General features: G+C 42.4%; 1 protein-coding gene across 2 annotated transcripts in view; it reads left to right on the top strand.

The window, feature by feature from the left end:
* The window catches only part of bsnb (bassoon (presynaptic cytomatrix protein) b), a 48,450-nt gene extending 22,804 nt beyond the window's left edge, over positions 1 to 25,646 (top strand). The window contains exons 4-13 of one of the 2 annotated variants that reach the window (XM_057029901.1): positions 8,025 to 8,825; positions 9,837 to 16,037; positions 16,535 to 18,626; positions 18,993 to 19,810; positions 20,566 to 20,677; positions 20,778 to 20,924; positions 21,034 to 21,088; positions 21,185 to 21,293; positions 21,580 to 21,698; positions 22,539 to 25,646. In XM_057029901.1, the coding sequence (XP_056885881.1) occupies positions 8,025 to 8,825; positions 9,837 to 16,037; positions 16,535 to 18,626; positions 18,993 to 19,810; positions 20,566 to 20,677; positions 20,778 to 20,924; positions 21,034 to 21,074 (10,212 nt within the window). In that variant the 3' untranslated portion in view covers positions 21,075 to 21,088; positions 21,185 to 21,293; positions 21,580 to 21,698; positions 22,539 to 25,646. The remainder of the gene's footprint in view (positions 1 to 8,024; positions 8,826 to 9,836; positions 16,038 to 16,534; positions 18,627 to 18,992; positions 19,811 to 20,565; positions 20,678 to 20,777; positions 20,925 to 21,033; positions 21,089 to 21,184; positions 21,294 to 21,579; positions 21,699 to 22,538) is intronic. The other variant, XM_057029903.1, reaches the window with a different exon arrangement.
* The last annotated feature ends 1,390 nt before the right edge of the window (positions 25,647 to 27,036 follow it).

A 27,036-nucleotide genomic window follows, 5' to 3' on the forward strand; every position in this document is an offset into this window, starting at 1 on the left:
GTAGGGTGTTTTGAAAGGCCTCAATTGGGTTTTGTTTCAGACAAAAAGAGAGAAGTCCAGGCACGCCATGTAAATACATACTGTGTAGTTGCATTATTGTTTACAATTATTTATGATTAAATATACTATCTATTTAGATAGACAGTAGTAAATGTAGGTCTTTGTATGGTACCAAACTGTGCACATGACATCATCATCACCGTCAGCTCTTTGTAGGGTTGCGTCACTTTCACTTTTGTGCACCTGCACAAATAATTTGCTTTCAGATAAGACCAAAATGTTATGGTTATAACTTTTGAGCAACATGAATGAGGTATAACACATATTGTATGGGATATCATATTTGCGTCGCCCTAGTCATTATTCAGTTTGATAGCTGCTCTTAATTGTGCCTGGCTGCACAGAAGAAGGTACAACACCAGGCCATTCACACAGTACAACACATATTGTATAGTACATGAACACATGCCTCACAGAGCAGCTATCATAGTAGAGTCAAATCTCAACACTCCAGTGGCAACCCAACAGAGAAGACAGTGAATCACCGAATGGGGCTGTCAAGCCCCTGCCCTTATCCCATGAGATAAAGGAAGCCCCTTGGTCTTGTATATCCAGCATCCATGGGAAGTCGAGCCCAATGTTAAGACATTGTCTACCAGAAGGATAGGAAACCCAGCTTGAATTCAGCCCTCTCTGCTTAGAAAGTGCATTGGCCTCGAACGAATTAGCATAACCGATAAACAGCTGGACACATTAAAAATTCCCATCTTGGGTGCGAGCTACACAAGTGCATAATGTACGCACAGGACACAAAAAGTGCAACCACCTCGGCTTCTCAGAAACTCAAAAGAGTTTAGTTTCTTGTTTAGAAAATAAAACTCAAAAGTTCATATGACCTGCAACAGGCTTAATTTTAGGCAGATATACCTAACCTTTTCATGCATGAATTATAAAAATCTTAGCCAAGCTTTTTACTGCCCATCAACTGCCCAATTGGCATTATCACACATACAAAAGAACAACTTTAGAATAACTGTCCACTATTGTGACCAATATGCACGAAAGGGTTAAAAACAGCCAGTCAAAGTGAGAAGAACTGCAGTCTTGAATGACACAAACTTTTTATCAACATACTCAATATGCTCATATTGAGGACCACAAAGAGCCTCTATCACCTGAGCCAAATCCCATGAAGCAGCGTAAGGCTTAAATATAGGCCTTAACCTACAGGCTATATTCAGGAATCGCATGGTAACAGGGTGAGCACACGGCGTCACTCCAATAAACCCAACATAGCAAGCAAGTATGGCTGCCAAAAAAACTTGTAAAACTTGGAGAAATTGAAAGACTATTCAGTGGCTCCTGAATGAATGTTAACAAATCCACAATCAAGCACTGAAATGGGAGAACATCACGGTCCCTACACCACTGATCAAACACTCACCATTTGTTGTCATGCAGGCCTACGGTAAAATCTAAATTCTTCCATGTTGACAGTCTCGCCCTCAACATCAAAAGCTGCTCAGTTTGCCCCCTTCCCCCCAGGTCAGGAGTTTAGATGTCATCCTTGACACACTGTCGATTCTTGGAACACTGTCATTCCAATCCCACATTAATAACATCAATCACTGCATTTACTTTCACCTACAAAACATCAACCCTCTTCCTCAGTTCTCCTTCCTCTGTCCAACTCTCTGTGCCCTCTGCCTGCCTCAGCTCCATGGGGGGCAGAACTTTCCACCATTCTTGAACTCTCTCTAATGTTTAACAATATACAGTATCCTTGAGTGTCCAGAAAGCTGCTAATAAATAAAATCTATTATTACCATTGTAGTAGATGATTCCCTTGCGCTCTCAATCGTCACCACCACATTTGTAGGCAAGCTTGTTGCTAATAAACTGGACCTTTCAACAGGTAGGCATACATTAAGTCAAGTTTCGGAAGAAGTACCTCCCCACTGCCTGGGTCCCTTTGGAGAAGAAGCTGCCAGGGGCTGACTGCCAACAAATTAATTATCTTTGTATATCTCAACTTTGGCGGCCACCAGGATGAGGACGAACCCCTACTGTCACCCCCTCTCTAGCACCAACAAAATCATTTCCACTGGGGAAATGCATACAGCAGAATGTTGTAACACTAGTGCATTAATACAACAATTCCCAGGGGTGTACTGCCCCCCTGTTCAGGGAGCAGTGGGTGTTTGTCCTGGAGGCAAAGAGTTCCACCTCCACCCTGTCAATACGGATCCATATCTGTGCCACCACCAACGGGTGCAACTTCAATTTTCTTACCAGAGGAGCACCTCTGGAGAGAAGGTTAGTTCTAAGGTTTAAATGACCTGGAGCATGCCTGGCTCTGACAGACAGAAACTGAGCATTGTGCCACAGCAACAGAGAGTAGGCCAGTTTCAACTGGGGCAAAGAATGAGTCCTTCCATTATTTTGTATGTAGGAACCACTGTCGAATTGTCAGTCCTGATCAGAACATGATGGCCTGTCAAAATATGACTGAAATGTTTCAGAGCCAAAACGGCTGCTCGCAGTTCTGAATGGTTGTTGTGGAGTCCACAACTCTCTCACTCACACAGAGCCCCACATCCTTTTGCATCTACGGACACCATCTTGTGAAAAGTGGTTGTCTTTATGAGAAAGCATTTCCATACAAGGAGAGCCGATATGCAACACTGTCTTGCACGACAACATAATCACCAGCCTCCTTTGGTAGTGACACAGTGCACAGAGGTAATGAGCTAGTGGCAGACCGAATGGCAGAATTAAGTATTTGTACAGTCTACCTTCTATCGTAACCCTCCAAAACTGCCTGTGGTCCAAGTGTATCACTACGTGAATGTGAGCTTCAGAAAGATCAATCAGTTATAACCAGTGTCTGAGCCTTCTAGCATTCATTGGCTGTCTAAATGTTAATGTCCTGAACCTGTAAGTTCATAGGTCTCTGTTTAATACTTGTAGAACAAAAATAAGCTGGGGTCCGGCACGGGTAGACAGCAGTCCCTACTGTGATAACTTTAGTTCTGAGGGACCTGGCTCATATTCAGCTAACCCTGCTCAGGTTTTGACGGAGTCTCCTGCCTGGGGCTTCTGGCTATCAGACACAGACGTAGGATCCTTCAAGGAGTAAAAAAGATGCCTTACTGAGTACTGAGTACTCTCTTCTTCAGTCTCTTCAGGGTTCAGGTCGCAATGCGCACAGGAGGTCAGATTCGTCAATACCCTCCTGACAGGGAAAATCTCTATGCAGAGGGAACAAGCTTCATGGAGATCCTCTCATGCAGGGAGAAACCACATCCCTGAGAACAGGGGAGAAGTGAAGATTTTTGTGAAGTGAAGACATGGAACCACCACAAGTCAGACCCAAAGCTAGTGCTCTGCTCTGGTGGCTATCACCAACAGGGGCAGTTAAGCTAAATTTGAGTTGGTTGTAATCTGTAATGAAGAGAAAGCTAACTAATGGCATCCAGTTAGCTTGACTCGTGTAGTTGTTCTTAGTAAAGAACTCAAAATGACTGTGGTAATACTAATGCATATGTGCAGGTGAACCACACATACACAGATCAGAGCATGAACAGAGGCATCTTCAGCAGGCCATGCAAGGGCATGATATCCCATACAAAATCTGTTGTACCGAGTGAATCTACTGAAATGGAACATAGGCTTATTTCAATGGAATGAGTGCCATGGAAAAGCTCTCAACAATCAGCAAAGGCATTCCGAAACTACTTTGAAGCAGATCACATATGGTGCATGACGACATTGCTTATACTGCCAGGACTAGATGTATTTTTACCTTTTTTTCTGGTGTGTTTTCTCTAACAATTTTGATTTTTGCTGCATCCACGAAAACCAACTACTTCTTTGGAAGTGATTGTTTGTACATTAAAATAAGGCATATCTTTTTTAGAACTGTGACAGCATTTCATGACAGCTGACATTTTGTTCTCCCTGCTTGTGGTTTGGTTCCTTGGAGAGAAACCATGTGGGGGACAAACACTGCTGCGCGTTGACTGACAGTGAAAGAAGAAAACCAGGCTTGCTAAGGCAAATTACACACCATTACATGCCTCTGCTTACACGTGTAATTCAGGTGTATTGGTGTGTGCATATATGAAACAAGGACTTGAAACAAGTGGGTGCAACTGTCACCACCAGTATAGAATAAGAGCTAAGATAATGCTTGAAAGGTCGGTGTTGAATATACAGCCTACTCCAAGTGCAATATTTAGCAGGATGCTTGAATGTGGCTCTGAGTGTTTTCTGCTCTCTGTGTTCATGTTGCCGTGTGGGTGTGTTTGCTCCCACAGAGCTCCATATTTAAAATCATGCACTCTCTGGCTCCCTCCATGGGTAGGAAGTGTTAAATCCTACCATTGCTCACCATCACTTTGACTTTGTAAGTCTGTTATCAATGCAGTTTTCTGCGAGAGATTACTTTGTTTCATGGGTGCTTCTAAAAATAACATCTCTATGATTTATGACCAGTAGTCTAAGTTGGGCATTACGACCTTTTATGTAAGCCCTACAGGAAAAGACGTGACGTTCAGCATTGCTTTTTAGGGCAGATCACATGGTCCACTGGAGGAATTCTCATAGCAATGACCTCTCCCTTAAGAAAGAGCTTTTTTAACTGACTCTACATTTGACCCAGAAACAATATTTTGAATCAAAATATCTCAGTTTTATTTCAAATCAAGAAATGGAGACAAATGGGACGCCCCTACATGTTCTCTAACAGAGTTTTCCCCAGGTATTCTCCTTTCTTCTCATATTTGAGAAACGTGCATATCAAGTAAAAGTGTACGTGATGATGAAATGGTGACCATTGTGAGACCTCTCGGGTGTCTTCTCACATGGTGTTGGTTTCTGTACACATGTAAATCTGAAATATATCACTGATGTGAACCTGCCTTGGCCTTGGCCTTGGTTGTCAGTCTGTATAATCAGTTTCCCTTGTTGCTTTGTGTAATATCACAAATGCACATATTGAGGTTACATAAAAATCCGTGCACGTGTACATACAATACATACACATGGAGCTTGTAATGACTCAGTATAGGATTGGAATAATTCCAGGTATGGGTTTAAAAAAAATCAGATCTTTTCTTGGAAAATGTATGCAAATCAAAGTCAATAATCTTAAAATTCTTTTCACTGACTGACCCAAAGATGTATGACAATACTATCGGAGGTTACTCTTTTTATGTTAAGAGGTTTTCTTTATCACTAAATACTGCAACACATTTCAGATAAGCATAGTAAAGATGTCTCACTGCATGATTTAGACTTTCGGGCGTCCATGTTTGATATCATGCTCTGTAAATGTGATATTTTAATGATATAATGATACTTTAATTTTAATATTTTAATGCATTCATGAAGAGTAATAAAAACACATAAATTCACATCATTACACATCTGATGTGAATTTCTGTTTGAAAACTCAGGAGAAAATTAAATAGGGCTAAAAGTAATCAGACAGTACACACTAAAAAGAATAGAAAACCAACATATAAGCAGTTAGTCTATCATACAATTGTAAAACAGAGAGGATGTTCTTCTGGATTACACTTAAATGCAAAAGCTTCAGAGAGAGGCAACTGTCATGATATTCAAAATCCAGATGCTCAAAATAATTTTAGCTCTCCATTTAACATATAGATATACAGTATGTAGTATGTAAGGGCATGTGCATTCTGTAATTGTTCAAATGTAATTGACAGATTCCAGCCAGTGTGTAACTCATCTGAGTTGCAGTTCAGAGCCAACTGTGCTTTTAACTGAGTTAACCTCTTGGCATTTAATGAGGTTACCAGTTTACTAACAAGATGATCTCACTGACAGTTTGAATCTGCCTACTGCTGCTGCACACATGCGTGTGCACACACACACTCACTCACACACACACACACACACACACATGCAAGCGTGCATATAAAACAATTATTTTCTTCAGCACCAGCAGTTGCAAAAATGAAAGACTAATCAATTTCAGCTTTAATAAACAATCTCATTAAATTTCTTTGTTGTAATCTCAGCTGTACAGTTTCTCTGAAATTGAGCAGTTGAAGTGCTGTTAGTCAGACTGCAGTTAAACGCAAACATCACTCTGACTTGCTCTCTGTTTTCATGGTCTATTAAAAGCCTGTCTAAGACATGCAGAAGCTCAGTCTCTCATATGGACCAGATTTTCTCCACAGTGTAGGTAGAGGTGGGACACAGCCCACAGCACTCACTACTGCATGAACTGAAGCACTCTACATGAATAATTTGCTTCTCCAGGCTCCTGTTTGGATGTGCTCCTCTCTCTCACACTGTCATGTTATGCTTTTTCAGGAACAAAAGTAGAATTTTGGCAGTGCCACGTAGCAGGAAGAAAGCATCTCTTTGGAAGATCAACAGTTAACAATGTCCTATATTATTAACACACCATGTGGTTATAAAGAAATGCTTTGCAATATCAAAGGTTCAGAAAATTTAAATTATGTTAGTAACTGCATGCATTCATAGAGTTAACACCTAGCTTTTGAAAATGTCTGTGTCATAGGATAGCTTTGAGTAGCTTTGTGTCTGTCACAGACATTTTCACACATTTATTTATTTATTTCTACATGTGAAGTAACCAGCACAGATGGCTGGTTTTGGAGGACTGCACCTGTTTAAATATAGCTTCTCAGTAGAGCATTTGACAGAGATGAAAACAAAGCAAGTGTGTTTGGCATGCCGTTGGTTCCATCCACGCTCGGTGCGCTTTGTGGAGACAGCAGATCCCTGTAGAATTTTGGGCATGCTAAGAAAGGTTTTTGAATTATTCAAAATGACTATTTCAAAAGTTAAAATAGTTGAAAACTAGACTGAATCAAAATAGCATGTTGATATTTGAAATCTATTAATGTGTGTCGACATTGTATTGTGTTCACATTTATTGCCACTGCTTTGACAGGAAGGCGATAGTTCAACTGTTGCATATTTTGCACCATTTGGTTATTAGTATAACTGATAGGGGTCTGCAGATATCAAATATGGCCAGTGAGCTTTGTTACATCATCAGGATAAACACTTTCAACATTTGAGAGGAGTTTAAGCAGTCTCTCACTCAGAGAGTCTGATCAATGTCTCCACACAGGATCAATATAAAGTGAAACAGGCAGACAACCTCTGCTTAAACCTTATCACTGGAGACATGTCTGTCAAGCACTGGTCTCCGGTGTCTCTAGATATACATCACTGTTTGTGCTGCTGGGCTCTTCCCTGCTGACTAAATAGCGTCAATCCCTGTTGTCTTTTTTGTCTAGATGGCTCCATTGTAAGCTAAATTGGATTCCTGCTCATTGTATCTGAGTTACATGTATTTGCAGGAGATCCTCTGTCTTTATACTGCAGTGAAAATAATTTAAGAAATGATCTATGAGATGGCAATAGGCAGTATAGAATTTTATAAGGTTTTTGTTGTGTTCTGTTGATGTATAAGCCTTTAACATAAGAATGCCCATGCAGCCTTCAGGTACAGACAGTTTTTACAGAACCTAACGGTGGCATGACAAATATGGTGTCAGTACCTCCCTTTTCAGCTCTCAAAAGATGCAGTAAAATAATCTATTTGGTTTGAGTAGTTTTATTGATCTGTTGCATTGCTCAGAAATTGAATCTGTTGTGCCTGGATATAACTTCAAATATTCAAGGTACCCTCCTGCAAAGCTTATTGTGGTAGGCATACATTGGTAAAAGCTGGTTTAGCTCCTCTTGTCTAACAAGAAATGTGTTGATTTGAATTCACAGTCATCAATTAACTGATCCTTCATGAAGTTATGAAAGGCTCTGGGCTATTCATTTGGTCACACTCTCTATTTTTACAGTCCTTGTTCTGTGGCAGCCCCTGAGTTTTCATGCAGTAGTTCTCTGATTTGCCTTATTCAACATGAACACCACTTTGAGTCCTCACACTTTGATACCTTTTCTGATGTTTTTGTTTCAACACCACTGAATCTTCTCTCCCTACTTCTTTTTTCCAGAAAAATGAATGGCTTTGTTTGAACTGCCAGACACAGAGAGCTCTGTCAGGAAATTTGGGAGATATGCCTGCTCCTATTGCACAGCCCATAGGATCCCCCCAGCCTTCTGCTACAAGTGGTCAACAACCATCTCAGCAGAGAGGGTCTAGTCAACTTACAGGGCCTCAACCCACAGGTCTTCAACAGCATAAGAAAGCAACGGGTCCTCAAGTAAGTGGCCCTGTCTCTCCTGTGAAACTGTCTGGGCCAGCCTCTCAGACCAAGGGGCCTAGCCAAGCTTCTCCTCAAGCCAAGGGTTCTGCTCAGCCTAAAGGTGCAACTCAGCCAGCTCCCCAATCAAAGGGTCCAACACAGCCTTTAGCTCAGAGTAAAGGACCTCAAATTAAAGGTCCTAATCAATTGAATTCTCAAAGTAAAGGCATTGTCTCATCTTCGAATCAAATGAAGGGCCCTGGCCAGGCCAAAGGGCTGACTCAGACAAAGGGATCTGCTCAGCCCTCTGCCCAAGCTAAGGGTCTGTCCCATCCCACTGGTTCAAAAGTGTCATCTGCAACTGGTAAAACCACTACCAACAATTCCAAGGCCATTACAACTCAATCCAAAACAGCACCTGTTCAGTCTAAACCCACAGGTAGCACACAGGCCCGTAAACAAACGCAGAGCCAGGAGAAGACTGAAGTCCCACCTAAAGCTCTCAAAGAAGTGAACAAGTCCTCACCAAAAAAGACTTTGTCAGAGAATATGACTTCACCAAAAGATGTGAAGACATCAGAAGACACACAGAAGTCAAGACACCATGAAGTGAGCTACCTGCAACCCCTTCGCCTTCACTCATACATTTTGATTTTTTTCTATGTATATTTGTGTAATTAACTTTGTTATAACCCTTTAATCATTGTCCCTTTGTCCAACAATCATATCATGTTCTCTGTCTTTTTTTAATTTCTTTTGAAAATTATGTTTTGTGGGTTATTTGATTTTAAATTAATCAGATATTGTATTTTTTTTATTATTATTTCTCATACATTTACCATAATTACCATAATATGTTATTTACTATGGGCTGACATAACCTCATTATAATAGTCATCATCATTCACAGCTTTCTTCTTCTTCATTATTAGTTTTACAATGGCTCTTCACCGTCAGTCTCTTTTACCATTTTTCCAATTTGTTTGTACCTTTTTCTGGAAAACAAATTCCAGCTTTTTATGTGACATGTTGTGATTCTGCAGGCATAGCATGTGTGTTATTCTTCAGTGATTTGAAGAATGCAATGGAGAATGCAAAAATGGTGGCAATCAAGCATGTATCCAATTGACACTTGTCTTTGCTGTGCAACTGTCAATTAATTCACTCTGTTTCAGTCTTTTTTTCCTTTGTCATTACATTAATTTCAAGGAAAAATCAACCCAAATCAGATTAGCCTTTTGTACTGTGCATTAGATATAAATAAAAGAGTAAAATGTAAAGAGACTGTTAATAATAAAATAATTGTTTTATGACAATTGCAGTTACTACAAGCAAAGTTTTCTTGGTTTTAAAATCCAAAGTGTAATATTTGGGTTGATTTTAATTTCAAATTTTCAAATGTGATGATGTATTTTTTTCTTTCTGAAATATATTGTGTATTATGTGTCACTGTTGGTCATATGTATTAGTTTAACCTCTTTTATCTAATAAATGACTATTGTATTAGTGGGGCACAAATTAAAAGCTAAGCTTATAACATAGATTTGCCACAGATTTATTTAATGAAATATTTCTCATTTGCAGAATAAAACAACCCTTTTCTTTTTCCCTCTTTTTCAGGACTCCAACAAATCAAGTACACAGAGTTTAAGTGACACTGGATACTCCTCAGATGGAATTTCAAGCTCTCACGGGGAAATTACAGGTCAGATTATAGAAGAAGGAATCAAGCTCAGTGAAAGAGGTGCTTCCATCCCATCAGAAATCAACATACTTGAAAACTCCATGAAAAATCTTCTAGAATCAAAGACAATCTCTGACCAAAAGAACAGACCGCTTTCACTTTCTGTAATGCTGGATCGGGAGTACAGTCCTGAGGATGATGCAGCAAGGGATGAATCAGAGGATGACCTCAGTTGTAAACTTCGCCATGATTATGTGGAAGACAGCAGTGAAAGTGGTCTTTCACCATTGCCAATAAGACAAAAAACACATAAAGACCTAACAGATGAGGAATTCATGAGAAGGCAGATTATGGAAATGAGTGCTGATGAAGAGGAAGTGGAAGAACATGGAAACCAAAAAACAAAAAAGGTACATAAAGCCAGTGGGGATTTGAAAGAGAGACGAAGGCTAACTCAGCACTCTAACAGTTTTGAAGATGATACCAAAGCAGCAGACAGTCCTTACAAGGCAAATGAAGAAGATGTTGTGATTGCTGGAGGCCTCCGGCGTTTTAAAACCATTGAGCTTAATAACACCAACAGCTATAATCGGGACATGGAGCTTAGTACGGATCATGACCTAAGAGAGCCTGAGCTAGAAATGGAGAGCCTGACTGGATCCCCTGAAGAGAGATCTAAAGGAGAATATTCATCCACCCTACCTGCCACAACTCCAAGTTACACCTCTGGAACATCCCCCACATCTGTGTCATCCATGGAAGATGACAGTGACAGCAGTCCTAGTCGCAGGGCGAGATTAGAGGAAGCAAAGCAGCAGAGAAAAGCTCGACATAGGTCCCATGGGCCACTGTTGCCAACTATTGAGGACTCTTCAGAGGAGGATGAACTAAGAGAAGAGGAAGAACTACTAAGAGAACAAGAGCAGATGAGAGACCTAGAGCAACAAAAGATTCGAAGCACGGCTCGAAAAACAAAGAGGGATAAAGAGGAGCTACGGGCACAAAGACGCCGGGAAAGATCTAAAACTCCTCCCAGTAATCTTTCACCAATAGAGGACGCATCGCCAACAGAGGAACTGAGACAAGCTGCAGAAATGGAGGAGCTTCACAGATCATCATGCTCAGAGTACTCGCCCTCTATGGACTCAGAAGTGGAAGGCTTTGACTTGATTGGTGGAAAGCTTTACAAAGCAGGAAATGAATATAATCTTCCAACCTTCACCTCTCTCTATTCTCCCACAGAAAAGACATCAGTAGGGTCAACCACTGATAAAACATTAAAAAGTGCAGAAGAGGTCTATGAGGAGATGATGAAGAAAGCCCAACTCATGCAAAGGCGGGGGCAAACAATTAATCAGCAGCAGGTGGCTTCACACACTGATAATAATCATCATCTTGAAGCTGGAACTGTCCTCACGCCTGGCTCGAGTCCAACACAAATTGCTGCACCTGTATCATTTTCCACAACAGGGAGTGATCAGAAAATTTCAGGAATTCGTGTGGCACAACATCTATCGAAAGAAACCCAAAACAGGATGATGACCCAGAGTGCCAAAATTGAAGGTGTTGTTGGAGTTGCTACAACTAAATCCCAAGTTAGTCAGGCTGCCACAACTCGACAGGCAGGCAGCACCGTGCCTTCCAACACTAGAACAGATTCCCGGAGGCCAGCACAGGCATCATCTGATAGCGGAGCATCCTCTCTTACCTCCAAAGTTTTCTCTCTTTTCAAAGGTCCCAGCCCCCCTGTCTCTCCCACAATTTCTCCTGTGCAAAGCCCAACGCATATGCCATCAGTGAGGCCAGTTGGTTGTACTGGCAGGCAGTTGCCACCTTTACCTAGTGGCCCCACATCAACTTCACCGTCCCATGGAGCTCAAACACCTCAGAGGTCTATTTCACCACGTCTTGTGCGCCAACAGTCTTCTCAAGAGTCACCAGCAATGGTGGTAACACTTGTCTCTAGTACAACAAGTCCTTCCAAACCAGCCACTGTAAATTCCTCCACTTCCCCTTTATCATCACCAACACAAGGCACTTGTAGAACCTTGTATAGTTCTCAACCTCCTTTAACAGGTTCTCCTTCATCACCAAAAATGGTACAAGGTGTTGAAAAAGTTAACGTTGGTATTAGCACTGGGAATTCAATTGCACACAGTCGTGGTTCTATGGAAAATATATCTGTTTGTAAAATTTCCAATATGTCAGGGTCTTCAGTTATGCTGGGTCAGGGACAAATACATTCAAGTACTAATGTGGTGGATCTGAGAGCTCCAATGAGGCCAGCTCCTATTATCATGACTGATCAAGGGATGGACCTAACATCCCTTGCCTCAGACACACGGAGATATTCTTTAGGAGGAGAGCAGCCACCTGGTAGACACACTGCAGTTCAGCCCCTTATTATAAACTTAAATGCACAGGAGCAACCATGTGTCTCTTTATCAACACCAACCACAATCAGCATCACAGTTGCAGGTTCTACTTTCACATCCCAATCCAAGCAACAAATTGTGTATGGCGATCCATTGCAAAACCGTGTAGATTTAGGCCAGGGTGTTGGATCAGCTGTCTGTTTAACCCAGAGTAAGCCAATAGTTAGTGACCCATCCATTCCTAAAATTGACGCATGCTTGGAAAACTTGGGTATACAACAGCAACAACTGCAATTACAACAGCAGAAACTCCTTCAGCAGCAGCAACTTCTTGAGCAGCAGCTGCAGCAGCACCAGCAGTCCTCTTTTGCTCGATACAATTTAGCTAATCAGGTTCAACCAATGCTTATGAAAAAAGACCTTGTAGTAAACCAAACTACTAATGCTCAGTCTGTAGTGACTGCTAGTACCATTCCCAGAGTATCCCCTCTTGCCTCACCTTTAGCATCTGGGGCTGCTGTTTCTAATGAGATGTATAATGCCGTTGCCTTGGAGCTAAAGAACAAACCAACTGCAGTTAACCTCTCTACGGGTAAGCCCCATACAATGATTGTGCAACTTGATGAGACTAATGTATCACAGGGGAGCACAGTGACCCAACTGGTTAAACCAGAGGAAACCCCTTCTCCTCAGGTTTTGGATCTTACTGGACAGATCAAACCAGAAAACCAAGTGGCTTGTTGTGATGTTGTTTACAAATTGCCTTTTGCTGGTTCTTGTTCAGGGTCATTCACTCAGAAGCCTACACCAGTAGTCACAGATAAAACCCCCACCACTGAAACCCTTCAAGCAGCTCAACCCTTCCATCCACCATATTATGATGCCAGTCAACAACAACAACAACAGCAAGGAGTGTCAGGGGAGAATAAACCATATCAGTCAGGAAGAATTCAACCATCTATGTCTGATACTAATCTGCCTTCTATGACTGACACGAGTCACCATCAAAACAATGGTCAGGGTAGTTTTGCAGTAGATCTTAGTAGCATGAATCAGGCTCATGATGGTGGGTACCTTGGTGTAGGTGCACAATATGGATCTTACACAGACCTGCGACACCAAGGAGATTTAGCAGGGCCTTCTTTACCACTTCGCCGCTATGGCTCTATGTCAAATATCAATTCGGAGTATACATATGGCTCTCGTGAACTAACAGGTTCACAAGACTCCAATTTGGCCCAGTACAGTGCAACCACTGCGAGAGAAATTAGCCGGATGTGTGCTGCGCTCAATTCAGCTGATCAATTTGGGAGCCGATATGGACATAATATTGAACTTGGACCGTATGGCACAGGAAGGGGTGGGCCTTTATCAAGACTAAATCTTCAGCAAAGTTTAGCATCAATAAGAGCAAACTTGTTATATGGCACGGATGGAAGACCAACTGCTAATGGTCAAACCTTAACAAACCTAATAAATGCTAGACAAGCAAGTATACGCGCCTTGTATCCTGCTGCTATGAGAGGAGTGGATGGCATGATATATTCCACCATAAACACTCCGATAGCATCAACCTTGCCAATTACCACTCAACCTTCTTCTGTCCACCGTCCAATACCTAGAGGAATTTACCGACCATACCCCACTGGTGTAACTGCTGTACCATTGGCTACTCTGACCAGGTTGCCTCAAATGACCACCAGAATGGCACTATCCACACAGGGACCGTACTCCTACCCACCTGCAAATCAATTACCAACATCTGACACATCATCAGGAGTTATTCCTGATGCAACTACTTTACACCAGGAAACAGCTGTATACCTTGGCAAACCTCCAACAACAGCCACTGTGCAAGCAGCTGCATCAATTTTGCCCTCCCAGCATGTAGCAGCAACTAGTCTGCAAACCACAATAGGTCAACAGATGGACCACACCCTAAACACACAGAGTGTTACAACCTTCTCTCAAGCTCATGGCCAACCTCCATGTGGCCAGATTGTGCAGGCTCAAATGCAGCCACAACATATACCTGCTCAGACTGAACCTTTGTCTTTGACTCAAACCCAACCTCAGCTGACACAGGGCCAGACACAAGTGACAACTCACAGTATTGCCACATCAGGTTCTAAACTTTCTGATTCCACTGATGTGCCGAAAAGTAAGGATGATGAGAGATTAAGTCAACAACAAGAACACATGCTGCAGCTAGAACGAGAGCGTGTTGAACTGGAGAAATTAAGACAGCTACGCCTTCAAGAGGAACTTGAAAGAGATCGCATGGAACTTCAGCGACACAGGGAAAAGGAACAACTGCTGGTTCAGAGAGAGATTCAAGAACTGCAAACAATCAAGCAGCAAGTCTTGCAGCAACAGCAGGCAGAGCGTGAGACACAGCTCATTATGCAAAGGGAACAACTTGCCCAACAGAGAATGCAGCTTGAGCAAATTCAGTCGCTACAGCAACAACTCCAGCAGCAGCTAGAAGAGCAGAAAAGGCAAAAGACAGCAGCAGTTGAGGCAGTAGCTGCAGCAGCGGCTGCAGAAGCAGCTGCAGCTTCTGCAGCTGCTTCTGCAGCTGCAACATCAGCTCAGGCTCCAATACAAGGAGTAGTTGTTGGAGGAGGTACGCCTCAGAGTTTCATTATCTGCGATCAGAGTGGTCGAGTTATTCAACAAGATGGTCAGAGTGTTCAGTTTTGGCAGGATGGTCAAGTGGTTCAAGCTGTGGTAACTGCTCGACCTATCCATAGTTCTGTTTCTGAAATGTCGTTGAGAAGTAGTGATAAACAGGCTGACTCTAAAGCTATGAAAAAGCAGAATTCCATGCCTCGGCTGAGGGATGGTTCTGAGGAGGAGTCTGTGAAAAGGATTACAGACAGTTGTGTGCAAACAGATGATGAAGATGGAGAGGACAGGTTCATGGGTAGACGTAGAAGGACACGACGTATTGCCGACTGCAGTGTCCAAACTGATGAGGAGGACCAAGGTGACTGGGAACAGCAGCCCGTAAGGCGCCGCCGATCCCGGGTCTCCAAGCACTCTGACTCTGGTGGTGAGACAAAGGCAGAAGGGACAGCTAAAGCAGCTTCTACAAGCATAGCTATACAGACCACAAATGATTCATCATGCCAAACAGAACCAGACCAGCTAGGTAGGGTTTCTCCTGCAATCCATATTACTGTGGCTGAGACTTCAAAAGTTGACCTATTACATTACATTGCGGCACCTGAGAGAACCCATAAAGGAGAGAGTCTAGCTTGCCAAACGGAACCAGAATCTCAGTCTCAGGTTGTGGTTGCACCCCAACTAAGCGTACCTACAACTGTTAGTCCTTATTCCACAAGTCTCCATATAGTTGGAGCAAACACTGCTGACCCAACCTCACTTAGGCTCCAAGGTGTTGCTAAGTTTGAGAAAAGGAAACCAGATCCCCTGGAAATAGGCTATCAACACAATGATTCCCCATCACGACAACCTCCCAAATCTCCCCAAGTATTATATTCCCCCGTATCACCATTGTCTCCTCATCGCATGCTTGAGACAACATTCGCCTCTCAGGAGAAGCTTAATAAGGCCCATGTCACACCCCAGCAGAAGGCGTTTAATGCTGAATCACCTCAACGCCACCAAACCCTACCAAGACCAATCAAAAGCGTGCAGCGTTCATTGTCAGATCCAAAGCCTCTCAGCCCTACATCAGAAGACCCTGGAAAGAACAGGTTTTCCCCATATCATCAGCAAGCTCTGTCCAACAGTCAGGTAAGAAATTGTTCAAGAAAATCTAACATTTATTTTGTGGTATAATTTTTGTAGTAATAGTCCACTTTAAATTAAATAATTTTCCTGCTAATAAACTTATTTAAATTAGTTCAAGTATATGTTAGATATGGAATAAGAAATAAATTCTTTATGTATGTATGCCACATTAAAGGTATGTTCACACCATTTCTAAGGACCCTTTTAAGATTAGATTGTTGTGTTTATCTGGAAAAATTATCTGTCAAAATTTGATTAAAAAAATAAACATTACTAAATCAGAATAAAGGGACACATTAGAAGCTGAGGGTTGTCAGTAAAGCAAAAATTAAATCAAACTGTGTTACTTTAGTGTTGGCCTAATAGAATTAGTTATAGCTTTCCTCTCTCTTCTTTAAAAAAAAACAACTAAAAAGTATATATAGACACCCGAGGAAAATTACATGCACATTCTGTTCATTGCTTACTGTTTACTGATGTGTCTCTGCTTCTCATAACAGATGGCTTCCCTGCAGCAGCAGAACTCTCTGATGAGGAAAGTTAAGAGGACACTTCCCAGCCCCCCTCCAGAAGAGACGCCACTTCCCATTGTCACTCCAGCACAAATGTACAGCTCTCCTGGCATGTCTCACAGAGTCCTACCCAGACATGTTCAAGGAGTGACAAAGACCGGCCTGCTTAGTGAACTGAAAGCTGTGGAACAAGAATCATCAAAGCTACGTAAGCAACAAGCTGAACTCGAGGAAGAGGAGAAAGAGATCGATGCCAAGCTGCGCTATTTAGAGCTGGGCATCACCCAACGTAAAGAGACCATGGTGAAGGAAAAAGAGAGGAGAGAGCTGGCTTACTTAAGATGTATCGGTGATGCTCGTGACTACATGTCCGACAGTGAGCTCAATAACCTTAGGATGGCAGGGGTAACGGGAAACTTTGATTCTAATGGACTGCTGACAAGACCTAGCACTGCACCAATGAGTCCGTTTACTAATGACCTTAATGCAGCTGCTCAGTATCCCTCCAACTCAACCTATATAACTTATCCATACTCTCAAAGTCAACCATCAACCCAACAGCCAAGCTCAGGGTATCAACCAATAGGTTTCCAACCCCCTCAGTACCCTTCAACCTCTGCACCCCAACCAGGAACATTCCAGCCACAGCCTCCACCAGGACCTGCCTACCAGAACCAGGGGGCATATTCCAATCGCATGTATGACCAGTCCTCCTACCAGACAGACCATGGAATGCAGCAGCATGGTCATCAGGGATTCCATCCACCTGGTCAACCGACAACAATCCAGACCATTCCTTATCCCAGCCACAGTTCCTACCAACCTGGTCTCTACCAGCCCCAGGCTGAGATCCTTACAGTCCACCACCAAAGACCACGACAAACCTCTTTAGCTGATCTTGAACAGAAAGTCCCCACCAACTATGAGGTCATTAGCAACCCAGCTGTGTCAGTGGCCACATCAGCGCCAGATGCCAATTATGGAGCAATTTATAATAATGCTTACGGACCATATCGTCCTCCAGAACCTGGTTTGACACACACTATGGAGAGTCCCACCTCAGCTTATGCTTCAGATGGCCTGTACACTTCTAACCTGGAGCAGAATATTCCACGTAACTATGTTATGATTGATGATATCAGCGAGTTGACAAAAGATAACGCGAACCAACCCACTGATGCCCTTGGCCAGCCACTGGGAGGAAGGTATCGCAGTGAGAATGGCCCGTTACGTGGGAATGCCTATGGAAGGGCTGAAGATGAACCTGTTGACGCTTATGGCAGACCAACTAGCACAGGGGGATATCACAGCACAACAGACAGTCGCACCACCCCAACAGTGAGTGGTGCCTCAACGTATTATTATGATGATTATAGGCATACATCACGGAGCAGCTCCAGTAGCCACAAGCTTGCACCCAAGAATCTCGGTCCTGCAGTAGTGTCCTCTAAAAGAAGCAAACATCGGAAGCAAGGAATGGAGCAGAAAATTTCTAAATTCTCCCCTATCGAGGAAGCACGAGATGTGGAGTCAGACTTTGCTTCATATACGATGACAACGTCAACAGGAGGCAGCTGTACAGTTGTGTCCAGAGCCAAGAAACCCCAAGATGATGTGAATTATGGAATGAAGAAGAATGCATATGATCAACAGAAATACTTTGGCAGTAACCGTGAGGGTCTTGAAGAGGAGGACCGGATGTACAGTTCAGGCAGGTCTAGATCTACAGGACACGGTATTGATAAGATTTCCTCCAGAGACACCTCAGGTCATAGAAGTAAATCCTATGAGAGAGATGCCATGGAACGGTGTCAGAGAAGTACTCGCAGTGGAAGACCTCCCATGCGCAACCAAAATTCTGAAGAAGAGAGTCCACTTAGTCCTGTTGGAAACACCGTAGGCATGGGAAGACGGTCTGGTATACCAGACAGTCATGATGTGAGGAACCAGTACGGTTCCAGTCATTCGTTGCCCGATGTACAGGACCACCACAAGAAGGACATGCCAAGGAGTCATGTTTATAAACCAGATGACCCTTACCTCATTGATGACATGCAGTGCGCTGTCTCTGACAGTGAAGGTAACTGGTGCTGAGCTGTTTGTGCTGCCTGACATTCGTTTCTCGTTTCTTTGTGATGTGGTGAAAATGGACTGCATGCCAAGTTTGGAACTTTGAAAACGCTGTTGCTTTGCTTGTTTTTTTTTTTTCATTTTTCCAGGATTGGTTCAAATGATAAATTACACCAGAAAAGTCTTAAATTTGTTGTTTTGCACGCATCACTGTGTTTAGCAAGGTTTCTGAGTTCTTTTTTTTCCTGTGGATTTCTTTTAAGTCTGTTCATGACTGTGAGATGGAGTCTTTTTGTGGAGCATGGCTACAGTCTGCATGCTGCACTTGTCATCCCACCAAACAATTGACTGATAATATTTGTTTTGGTTTCAAAAGCCTATCATTTGGGCCAAGAAGAGACTGACTGGTTTGAGAAGCCACGAGAGGCCCGTTCTGATCGTTCAAAACATCATGGAAGTGGAAGTCATTCATCCACAGGTAGGCGGAGTAAACACACTTACCATGATTACGACGAACCTCCGGAGGAATATTGTCCTGGTGATGAGTACAGCCAGCAACGCCACACATCCTCCTCGGCACCACGGGAACACCGTCACCATGGGAGCAGCTCTGGCAGACACAGCTCTTCACGTCACACCTCAGAGGACCCCAGGTCCTCTCGGTCTTCCAGGACACATCCTAAAGACCAAACTGCTCGGAGTGACGGCAGAGGCTCCTCGTCATTGCAAAGAAGAAGCGGTGCCGAATCACGTTCTGCCCAGGCAAGTCCAAGAAACTCAGGTGATTTCTCTCGAGAATCAGACCCTGGTCGTCACCATGGTACTGGAGGACGGGGCCAGAGACCCCAGGGAGATAGAACAACTAGAAGGCAGGATCCCACTGCAACTGGGTCTAAACAACAGCAGCAGCCACCTCAGAGTCATAGCGGGCAGCAGCGTTCAGGTGGTCAGGGGCATTCTGGGAGACATCCAGGTTCAGAGCCACTTGATGCACCTCAGCAGGCCCAACAGCAGCATCAACAGAACACACATCCGCAGCAACGCAGCCAAACACCACCACACAGCCAGCCTACACCGACCACCACCACCACCACCACGGCTGGACCAGCACAGCAGCAGCAGCAGCAGCAGCAGCAGCCCAAATCTGGCCCGGAACCATCAGGTCAGCCAGCGAGACAGCCAGCCACTACAAATGTGAGTAGACCTGAATCTCATTTTAATCATCTATGTACAAACAAAAACGGTACAATTTACGTTATCAAATATGATCCAAACATCATGCATTTGGATACACATTATTGAAATCAATGAAAAATTCTTCAGCCACAGTTATGTGGCTATTATTAACTGTGTATCTTAATTTCCCAGAAAAACTCAGCAAACCTTTTTTCTGCTCTGGTGACAGCTCTGGCCTCCACCTCGGGCAACTGTCAGATTTAATTTTGAGATATAACAAATGTGAAATAGCCGATCTCTTATAAAATCACTCTTGATAACGATTGTGTCGTTGACAACCTTGTGCAATGTGGACACTCTCGATTGCGACCGCCATATCCGTTCCCCTCCTGACCAGTGGCGTTCCATAGATTAGTTTTCACAAACAAAAAGGGAGCAGTATCACAATAAAAGGCCTCTTGTGATTGGTCCATCGTTCTGTCTGTTTTTTTATGTATTCTAATATTGTGTTTAACCACCAGTTTAAGTACTTTAACATTTTCATTTTTTTACCTGCTGAGAAAGACTAAAAAAAGAAATTTGCCAGAGTTCTAAAAAGTTTGAAAACAAGCATTTTTTTAAAAAAAAGAGAAAAAAAAGACCAAAGTCAGAAAAATGAGTCCTGATTTTCCTTGGCCTACAACTAAAAAACATATATTTGTGGAAATAGCAGATGACAGCTGAAAGAGCTTAAAATGTTAACCCCCTTCTTGTTAACATTTGAATGTCCACAGGCAAAAATGGTCACAACACCTTCAGCTTCAACCACTGGAATAAAACCTTCAGCAGGAATCCCAACAGTCCCTCCAGCTTCCAAAATAACAACACCACCGTTAACCGGAATCGGTGAGTCTTAGTTCAGGCAACATCAACCCCCAACTGGCATCAACCAGAAGAAAGGCCTGTAAAATGTTGCATATCATGATTATTTTTGTTTTGTCTGAAGGCTCTAAGGCTGCCCCTGTTGGCATCGGGAGCAAGGCTGGAGGTATAGGCAGCACTGCTGCAGGACAAGCTCCTCCTGAGGGAGAAAATGTTCTTACCAAAATCCTGCAAGGAGGAGCAGCCGAACAGGCGGGAAAACTAGGAGATGGTAGGGTCATACACCATTTTAATTTCATGTTTAAATATAATAGAGCAGAGTGATTACAGCAAATCCTGCTGGAATTCCTTCATATGTTTTCTTCTTGTCATGGTCGTAGCTTTGTCTGGCCTTGGGAAGAAGTTCACCTCATTTTGGTGAAATAAGAGTGGAGGGTGAGTCTGAACTGGCTTTATGAAGATTTTATCATTGGTTTTCATCATTGGTTTCAGATTTGGAAATGAAAGATTTGAATAAACTTTGTTTTTCAGGGCATGTGGGGTTGAAATTAGAGGGACTGGCTCTTCTGTACTTGGAAAAACCTATGAAGACTTTTGAAATTATAGAAGAAATTGAAGGAGTGAGATTCTGAACGCATCAGTGAGTATCTCATTGCTTTTTCTTAACCCATTTAAAATCTAAAGCTTCACTTCGATGTTTAATTTTAGCAGAGGTGCACTGCTGATACGCTTTGTTGATATTGTGTTGATAAAAAATATCTTCAAATGTCACCTGGCTACTGAAAACAAGAACAGCGTGACAGAGAAAACACTTTTAACTGAAGTTATATTCTCAGCAATTCATAGATTATCCTGGGCCACAATGATGAAACTTGTATATAAAGTATGTTTGACCACTTTTCTTATTTCCTAAATTTCCCAAACAGACATGGAATTAAAGAATGCCTTTTCAGCACCGAGGTCTCCAAACATGATTAACGTAAATGAAATCAGAGTAACTGCTTCGTCAGCCAAGTGTGACAAGACATGCGGACTAAGGAGTAAAGTAGGTGGATTCTTTAACTAAGCTACACTCAACTACACAAATTTATATCATTATTTTATTTTTTCTTGGGCCTTGAGTTTGTTCCATTGATTTGCTGCTAGTTAAGTCCCATTCTGTGTCAACGTTACACTTGGTGGGGTAGCACTAGTGCAGTTCGTCTTCTAATTTTACTCACATCCAATAATCTGGCATAAGGACACCGGCCTATAATTAGACTGAGAGGACTAACTGTGGCCTTGCTGTAATGTCACACACGCAGAGAGCAGCATGCAACACCACAGAATCATGACTCACTCTAAGCATCATTCATTACACGGACGAATAAGCTGATAAAATAATTCAGCCCAATGGAGCAGACATACAGAAGAGTGAATAGCGTATATTTCATTTTGCTTTATTTAGTGGCTGTCAGAACTTGTGCAGAATAAAATTGTGACTCATGATGGGGGTGGGTGGGGTCCATCATTCAGCAGATTAATCTGTTTTAGTACCGGGGTTAATGTCAGTAGACAGACGTCTCTGTGCCTGCGCAGCCTCAGTGTCCAGTGGTTGAATGCAGGGATGAACCTAACTCAGTGCTCGTCAGCCTTGAGGATTCCCGATAACATCGAGAGCACTTGGCTGAAGTGTTGGAGGAAGTGAAAAGGCATAGGCTGGTGTAGGCTGTGTTCTGTACAACAAGCATTGCACCTTTAGTTGTAAATGTCACCTTTCGACTTCACACCAGAGTCTTTTATTTGATTCAGGCATGTTTTCTCTGTGTGCTATTTATCTTCCCATGTATTATGAGGCATTCGCACGTTACTTCCGCTGACATTCTTCATTCCCTCTCTCCCACAGCCAATAAATAGGATGCAGCGAAGCAGAGGAGAGATGTGAAATAAAAGACCCCTGGGATCCAGGTGACAGAAGGCCTACTAACAGCAGCACCTGGTTATCATGGGAGAAATTCAGTGTGCAGCTGTGCTTGTTTCTCCTGTCAATGAGATCACAAAAGGAAGCCTCACAACGCCCTCTACAGGAATTGTAATGAAACGCCACTCATGTCTGGAGATCATGCGCCTGACAAGGATATTCGGCTCTAAACTGATGTCTTCAGAGTCTTCTCTTGCAAAGGTTTTCATAGGTTTTGCCAAAGATATCAATGACAACACACACCTGTAGTCGACACACTGCGTCATAGCAGTGACAACCCGCCGGACACGTCCCACCACAATCCTGGATTGTTTGGTTTCTCCGACCCTTCCGCTACATTCCAGCATAGGGAACTCGACCCTTTCTTTGAATGTGTTTTTATTTCTCCTCTTTTGGTTTCACAGTCTACAGAATGCATCATGTAAACATGGACATGAGAATGCACGCACAAATATGGGGAAAAAAAAGAAGTCCGTACTTTTTCACCTCCCAAGATGCCACTTGTCATTAGCTGTACATTTTTAGGGAATGGAAATACTACCAGTGTGCCCATAAGTGTGAGTTTCACACAGATAAGAGGACCAAAAGAAAGAGTGGCCACGGCTCTTTATCAGCCATTGCAAAGCCATCATTATAGTCAGATCTGGAGCTGACTTCAGTGCTCAAGAGCTGACTGTAAAAAACAACAAGAAGTCCTTTGGGACTTTTTCCTCTTTATTTATTGGTTTAATCTTTTAGTTTCTTTTCATTTTTGCCTGATATTCACTGAATGGAAGAGCCTTATTCAGTACATATTGTTACTTGTATACCTCACATATTTTAAAATGTCCATGTTATCATGCATTTCTTTTTACACAATTGTATAGTATTGTATTTACATGAAACAGAACAGAGATCTAATTATAAAAGATAGTCATTTGTGTATTTATGGAATCAACCCTCAGTGACTTTTTGTTGGTCTGTTTTTCATTTCAAAACTTTATATTTTTCACTTTTGGTTGTTTGAATATATTTTCTTGCATTAAATATGTTGCTTGTTGGTTTTTAAAAGCAATAGCATGCAGAAAATGGTATTATAGCACAATCGTATAAATGTTTAAATTAGCGATGGGAAACATCACATCTGTCAATAAATAGCCGTAACACAATCCGTCGGAAGGTTTACAGCCACTCTTCAGTGTCCACACATGCACGTTATGCACACATGCATCAGAAGCATGTAGGTACGGACACATGGACATACATTCTGCCACTCCCTTTTCATACAGACACAAATTGACATGTTTAATAGTGGTTACACGTCACAGCCAAGGTTAAGTGTGTAACTCAAAGTAGAGCTGTTGAGGTTACAATTCACACACAGTCTCACGAACAAGCTGGGCCCACTGCCTAATACCACTAATACTTGTACTACCATGCACACACAATCACACGCACACACACACATGCACACACACTCACACTAATTAAGGAGAGGACGAAAGCAATTATCAGTTCAAATGTTCTATGCAATGACTCATATTAAATCTGGAAGTGGTTCAGTTTAAGGCAGTTTATCATCATCACTGCATCCACATGAAAATATTCTTAAAAGTAAAAAAAAAGAAAGATCACGGGAAATGTTTTTACTTAGCAAATCGTCTGTATGGATTTGAATATTGAGCTAGAATTGTTTGTTTTTGTTTTTTCGTTGTTGTTTTTTTAATTTCTGTGGCATGTTTTAATCCCCCTCTCCCCACACGGGGGGACTTGTTGCCAAAGGGTAATCTGTTGGTAGAGCGTAGAGTGCCGGTTTTGAATGTCCTCCATCTTGTTGCTTTGAAGCATGAGTTTGCTTGGCTTCCTCTGGCTGTTTGTCGGGTCTCATTCAATTTTCTGTGTGTTTTGGCTGCCCTGGGCTCCTCAGTGTTTGGCTTGCAGTGACTGTCCATGCTGGTATAAACCTGCGACACAGATGGCAAGCATTCCTCATTATTACTTGTCGATGTACATATTGGGTGTCAGTATAACCTGTGGGGTGAATGGAATGTTCCTCTCTGATATTTCATTGTTCGTCAAACCACTCAACAGTCGAGCCATTAGAGAGATGCATGACACACATCTTATAGTGTTTTGACTGAAATAATAAATAAAAGCATGATGTCACCATGGGTTGCCTGGCGCAGATCAAAATCAGCAGGGCCAACGAAGGGAGTTTCAATGTTTGGCCAGTCATTCACAATTCAGGGCATGTCAGTTGGACAGCACAAGCCTGACTGGTGGCGTTTGATCGCCGAAATCCAGAAAAGGGTCGTAAGACAGAGAAGGCGGGGACGCTGTCGGGGTGACAAAAGCCGTCAGTGCAGCCGTCCGATTGACAGAAAGGCAGACAGACAGACAGACACCCCTTCTTACTGTAAATATGACTTCATTCTTCTGTACAGCTTTTCAGTTCTGACTACGGCTGTCATGTGCATCCCCGCGCCGTATTTGCTGCCAACTTTTGTGTATAAAGGTCAAATTTATTACTGGAATAACAAGGATGATGATGAATCTAACAAGGAAGGTTACTCTAAATATTGCATAGCATAGTGTATGTGACTGACTTGTACTGACTGTTTACAACAGTGGAGCAGAAGTCCTATCCAGAAGCATATTGTCTGTTTATAGTCTTTGTATCGTGCTCGTAAAACAATAATTAGCAGACCTTCACAGCATTTGCGAAGTAGAATGTCACTGTCAGACGGGGTGGAGGTCTGTGAGCAGATGGACAGAAGGACGTAAACAGCAAGGTGACCGGAGGTAAAAATAATAATTAAAAAAAAAGGAACAGCCAAAAAAAACCAGAAAAACAAAATATCTTGAAACTGTCATTCACTGTTGTAAGTGCAATGGGCAAAACTGTCAGTCGTGTATCCATTGTGAAACCTTGTGTTCTATTCAGTGTATTCCTGTAAACGATAAATTTTTGGTGCATCATGTCAAGTAATGTGATTAATGAAATTATTGACCCTGCAATTTCTGAACAGAGAGAATAAAAAGTAAAGGTATAAATGGTGCACTTGTGCTTGATTTTCCGGGCCTGTCCCATTGCTGCTGTGCAGCGTCTACGGAGACAGATGCCAGGTTGGGGTTTGTGTCTCCAGACAGAAGACAAATCAACATTTGTTTACTCGTTGCAATGTTTTCTTTAAGCACTTTTATGTTAACCTCATTTTTTTCCCTCAATCTCGCATTTTCAGTACATCTCCCCGAGAGAACTGAGGTTCGGTTACAGTCCGGAACCATCAGGTAGACTGGAGGTGTGTGTCCTGTGTACTGGTCCCGTCTTTGAAGGTTTTAACAGTGATTTTAGTCACAAAAACACTGTAAGAAATGAATATTCATCCAGTTCTACAAAGGAAGGTACATTGGATACAGAACAAACTGTAATGGAGCTTTTCAAAAGTGAAATGCTCTCTATCAAAGAAAATGGCAAATTCTCACATCTGGACTGGTACATTATTTGAAAGCTGGAGCGACCAATCACACCACAAAAGACCAATCAATCACACCAAAAACAGCAATATTTTTAACAAAATGTGCACATCGAAACTTGAAGGGATTGGTTTATCCCAAATCAAAAGATTGTTTTGTATTTATAAAGGAATAAATAGTTAATATTATAGTGTTTATTCTTATCATAGTTCATCCACATGAAAACAGTGCTTGTTTACTGCGCCTGGCTGATGGTTTATCTTGACCAAGCTCTGGTGGGGGTCACTTGGCTGACACGTAATTTAATTAAATAACTGCTGGTGAGCCACAAGGTTGAAATTTAAAAGCCAATATTCATTCATTTCCAGGAAACAGCAGATATGAGCCACAACCTCTCAGGAGGTTCCCATCAGTGACGACCTGGAGAGGAACTGTGACTCAGCTGGAGGGTGGCAATTGAGCGTGACCAGAAGCAGACGTGCTTCGTCTCGTACATCGGTGCATTTATTTTTTCCATCACAACAGCAAAGCTGTCCACACGTGACATTCATTTTAAATCTTTCCCCTTGTTGTTGACGTCACGCTTAGACAAACACATGAGACCTCAGTCGTGGTCTTTCGTGTCTGTCCACAGGAGGGCAGCAGAGAGCGGCACTGAGGGGTGGCGTGCGAGCTTCAGTGACTAAAGGGTATATTTTATTTAGATTAGATTAGATTAATTGTTAATATTTAAACATCTGTTTCAACAAACGCTAATTAAATCAAAGATAGTCATGAAGAAATGGTGTTAAGTAGGACAATAAAACTCATTTACACCTCAGTTTGAAATTCTATAAAGGTTTGTTTGTTTTAATGCTCGTGTCATAGCAATATCAACACACATATCAGCACTTCACCACTGGCCAAGTGGTCACGTGTGGCAACATGATGTTAAAGTTGAAAACAAGCCTCTCTTCGAGTGTTCCAC

Source organism: Takifugu flavidus, chromosome 4, assembly GCF_003711565.1.
Source record: "Takifugu flavidus isolate HTHZ2018 chromosome 4, ASM371156v2, whole genome shotgun sequence".
NCBI classification, from domain to species: Eukaryota; Metazoa; Chordata; class Actinopteri; order Tetraodontiformes; family Tetraodontidae; genus Takifugu; species Takifugu flavidus.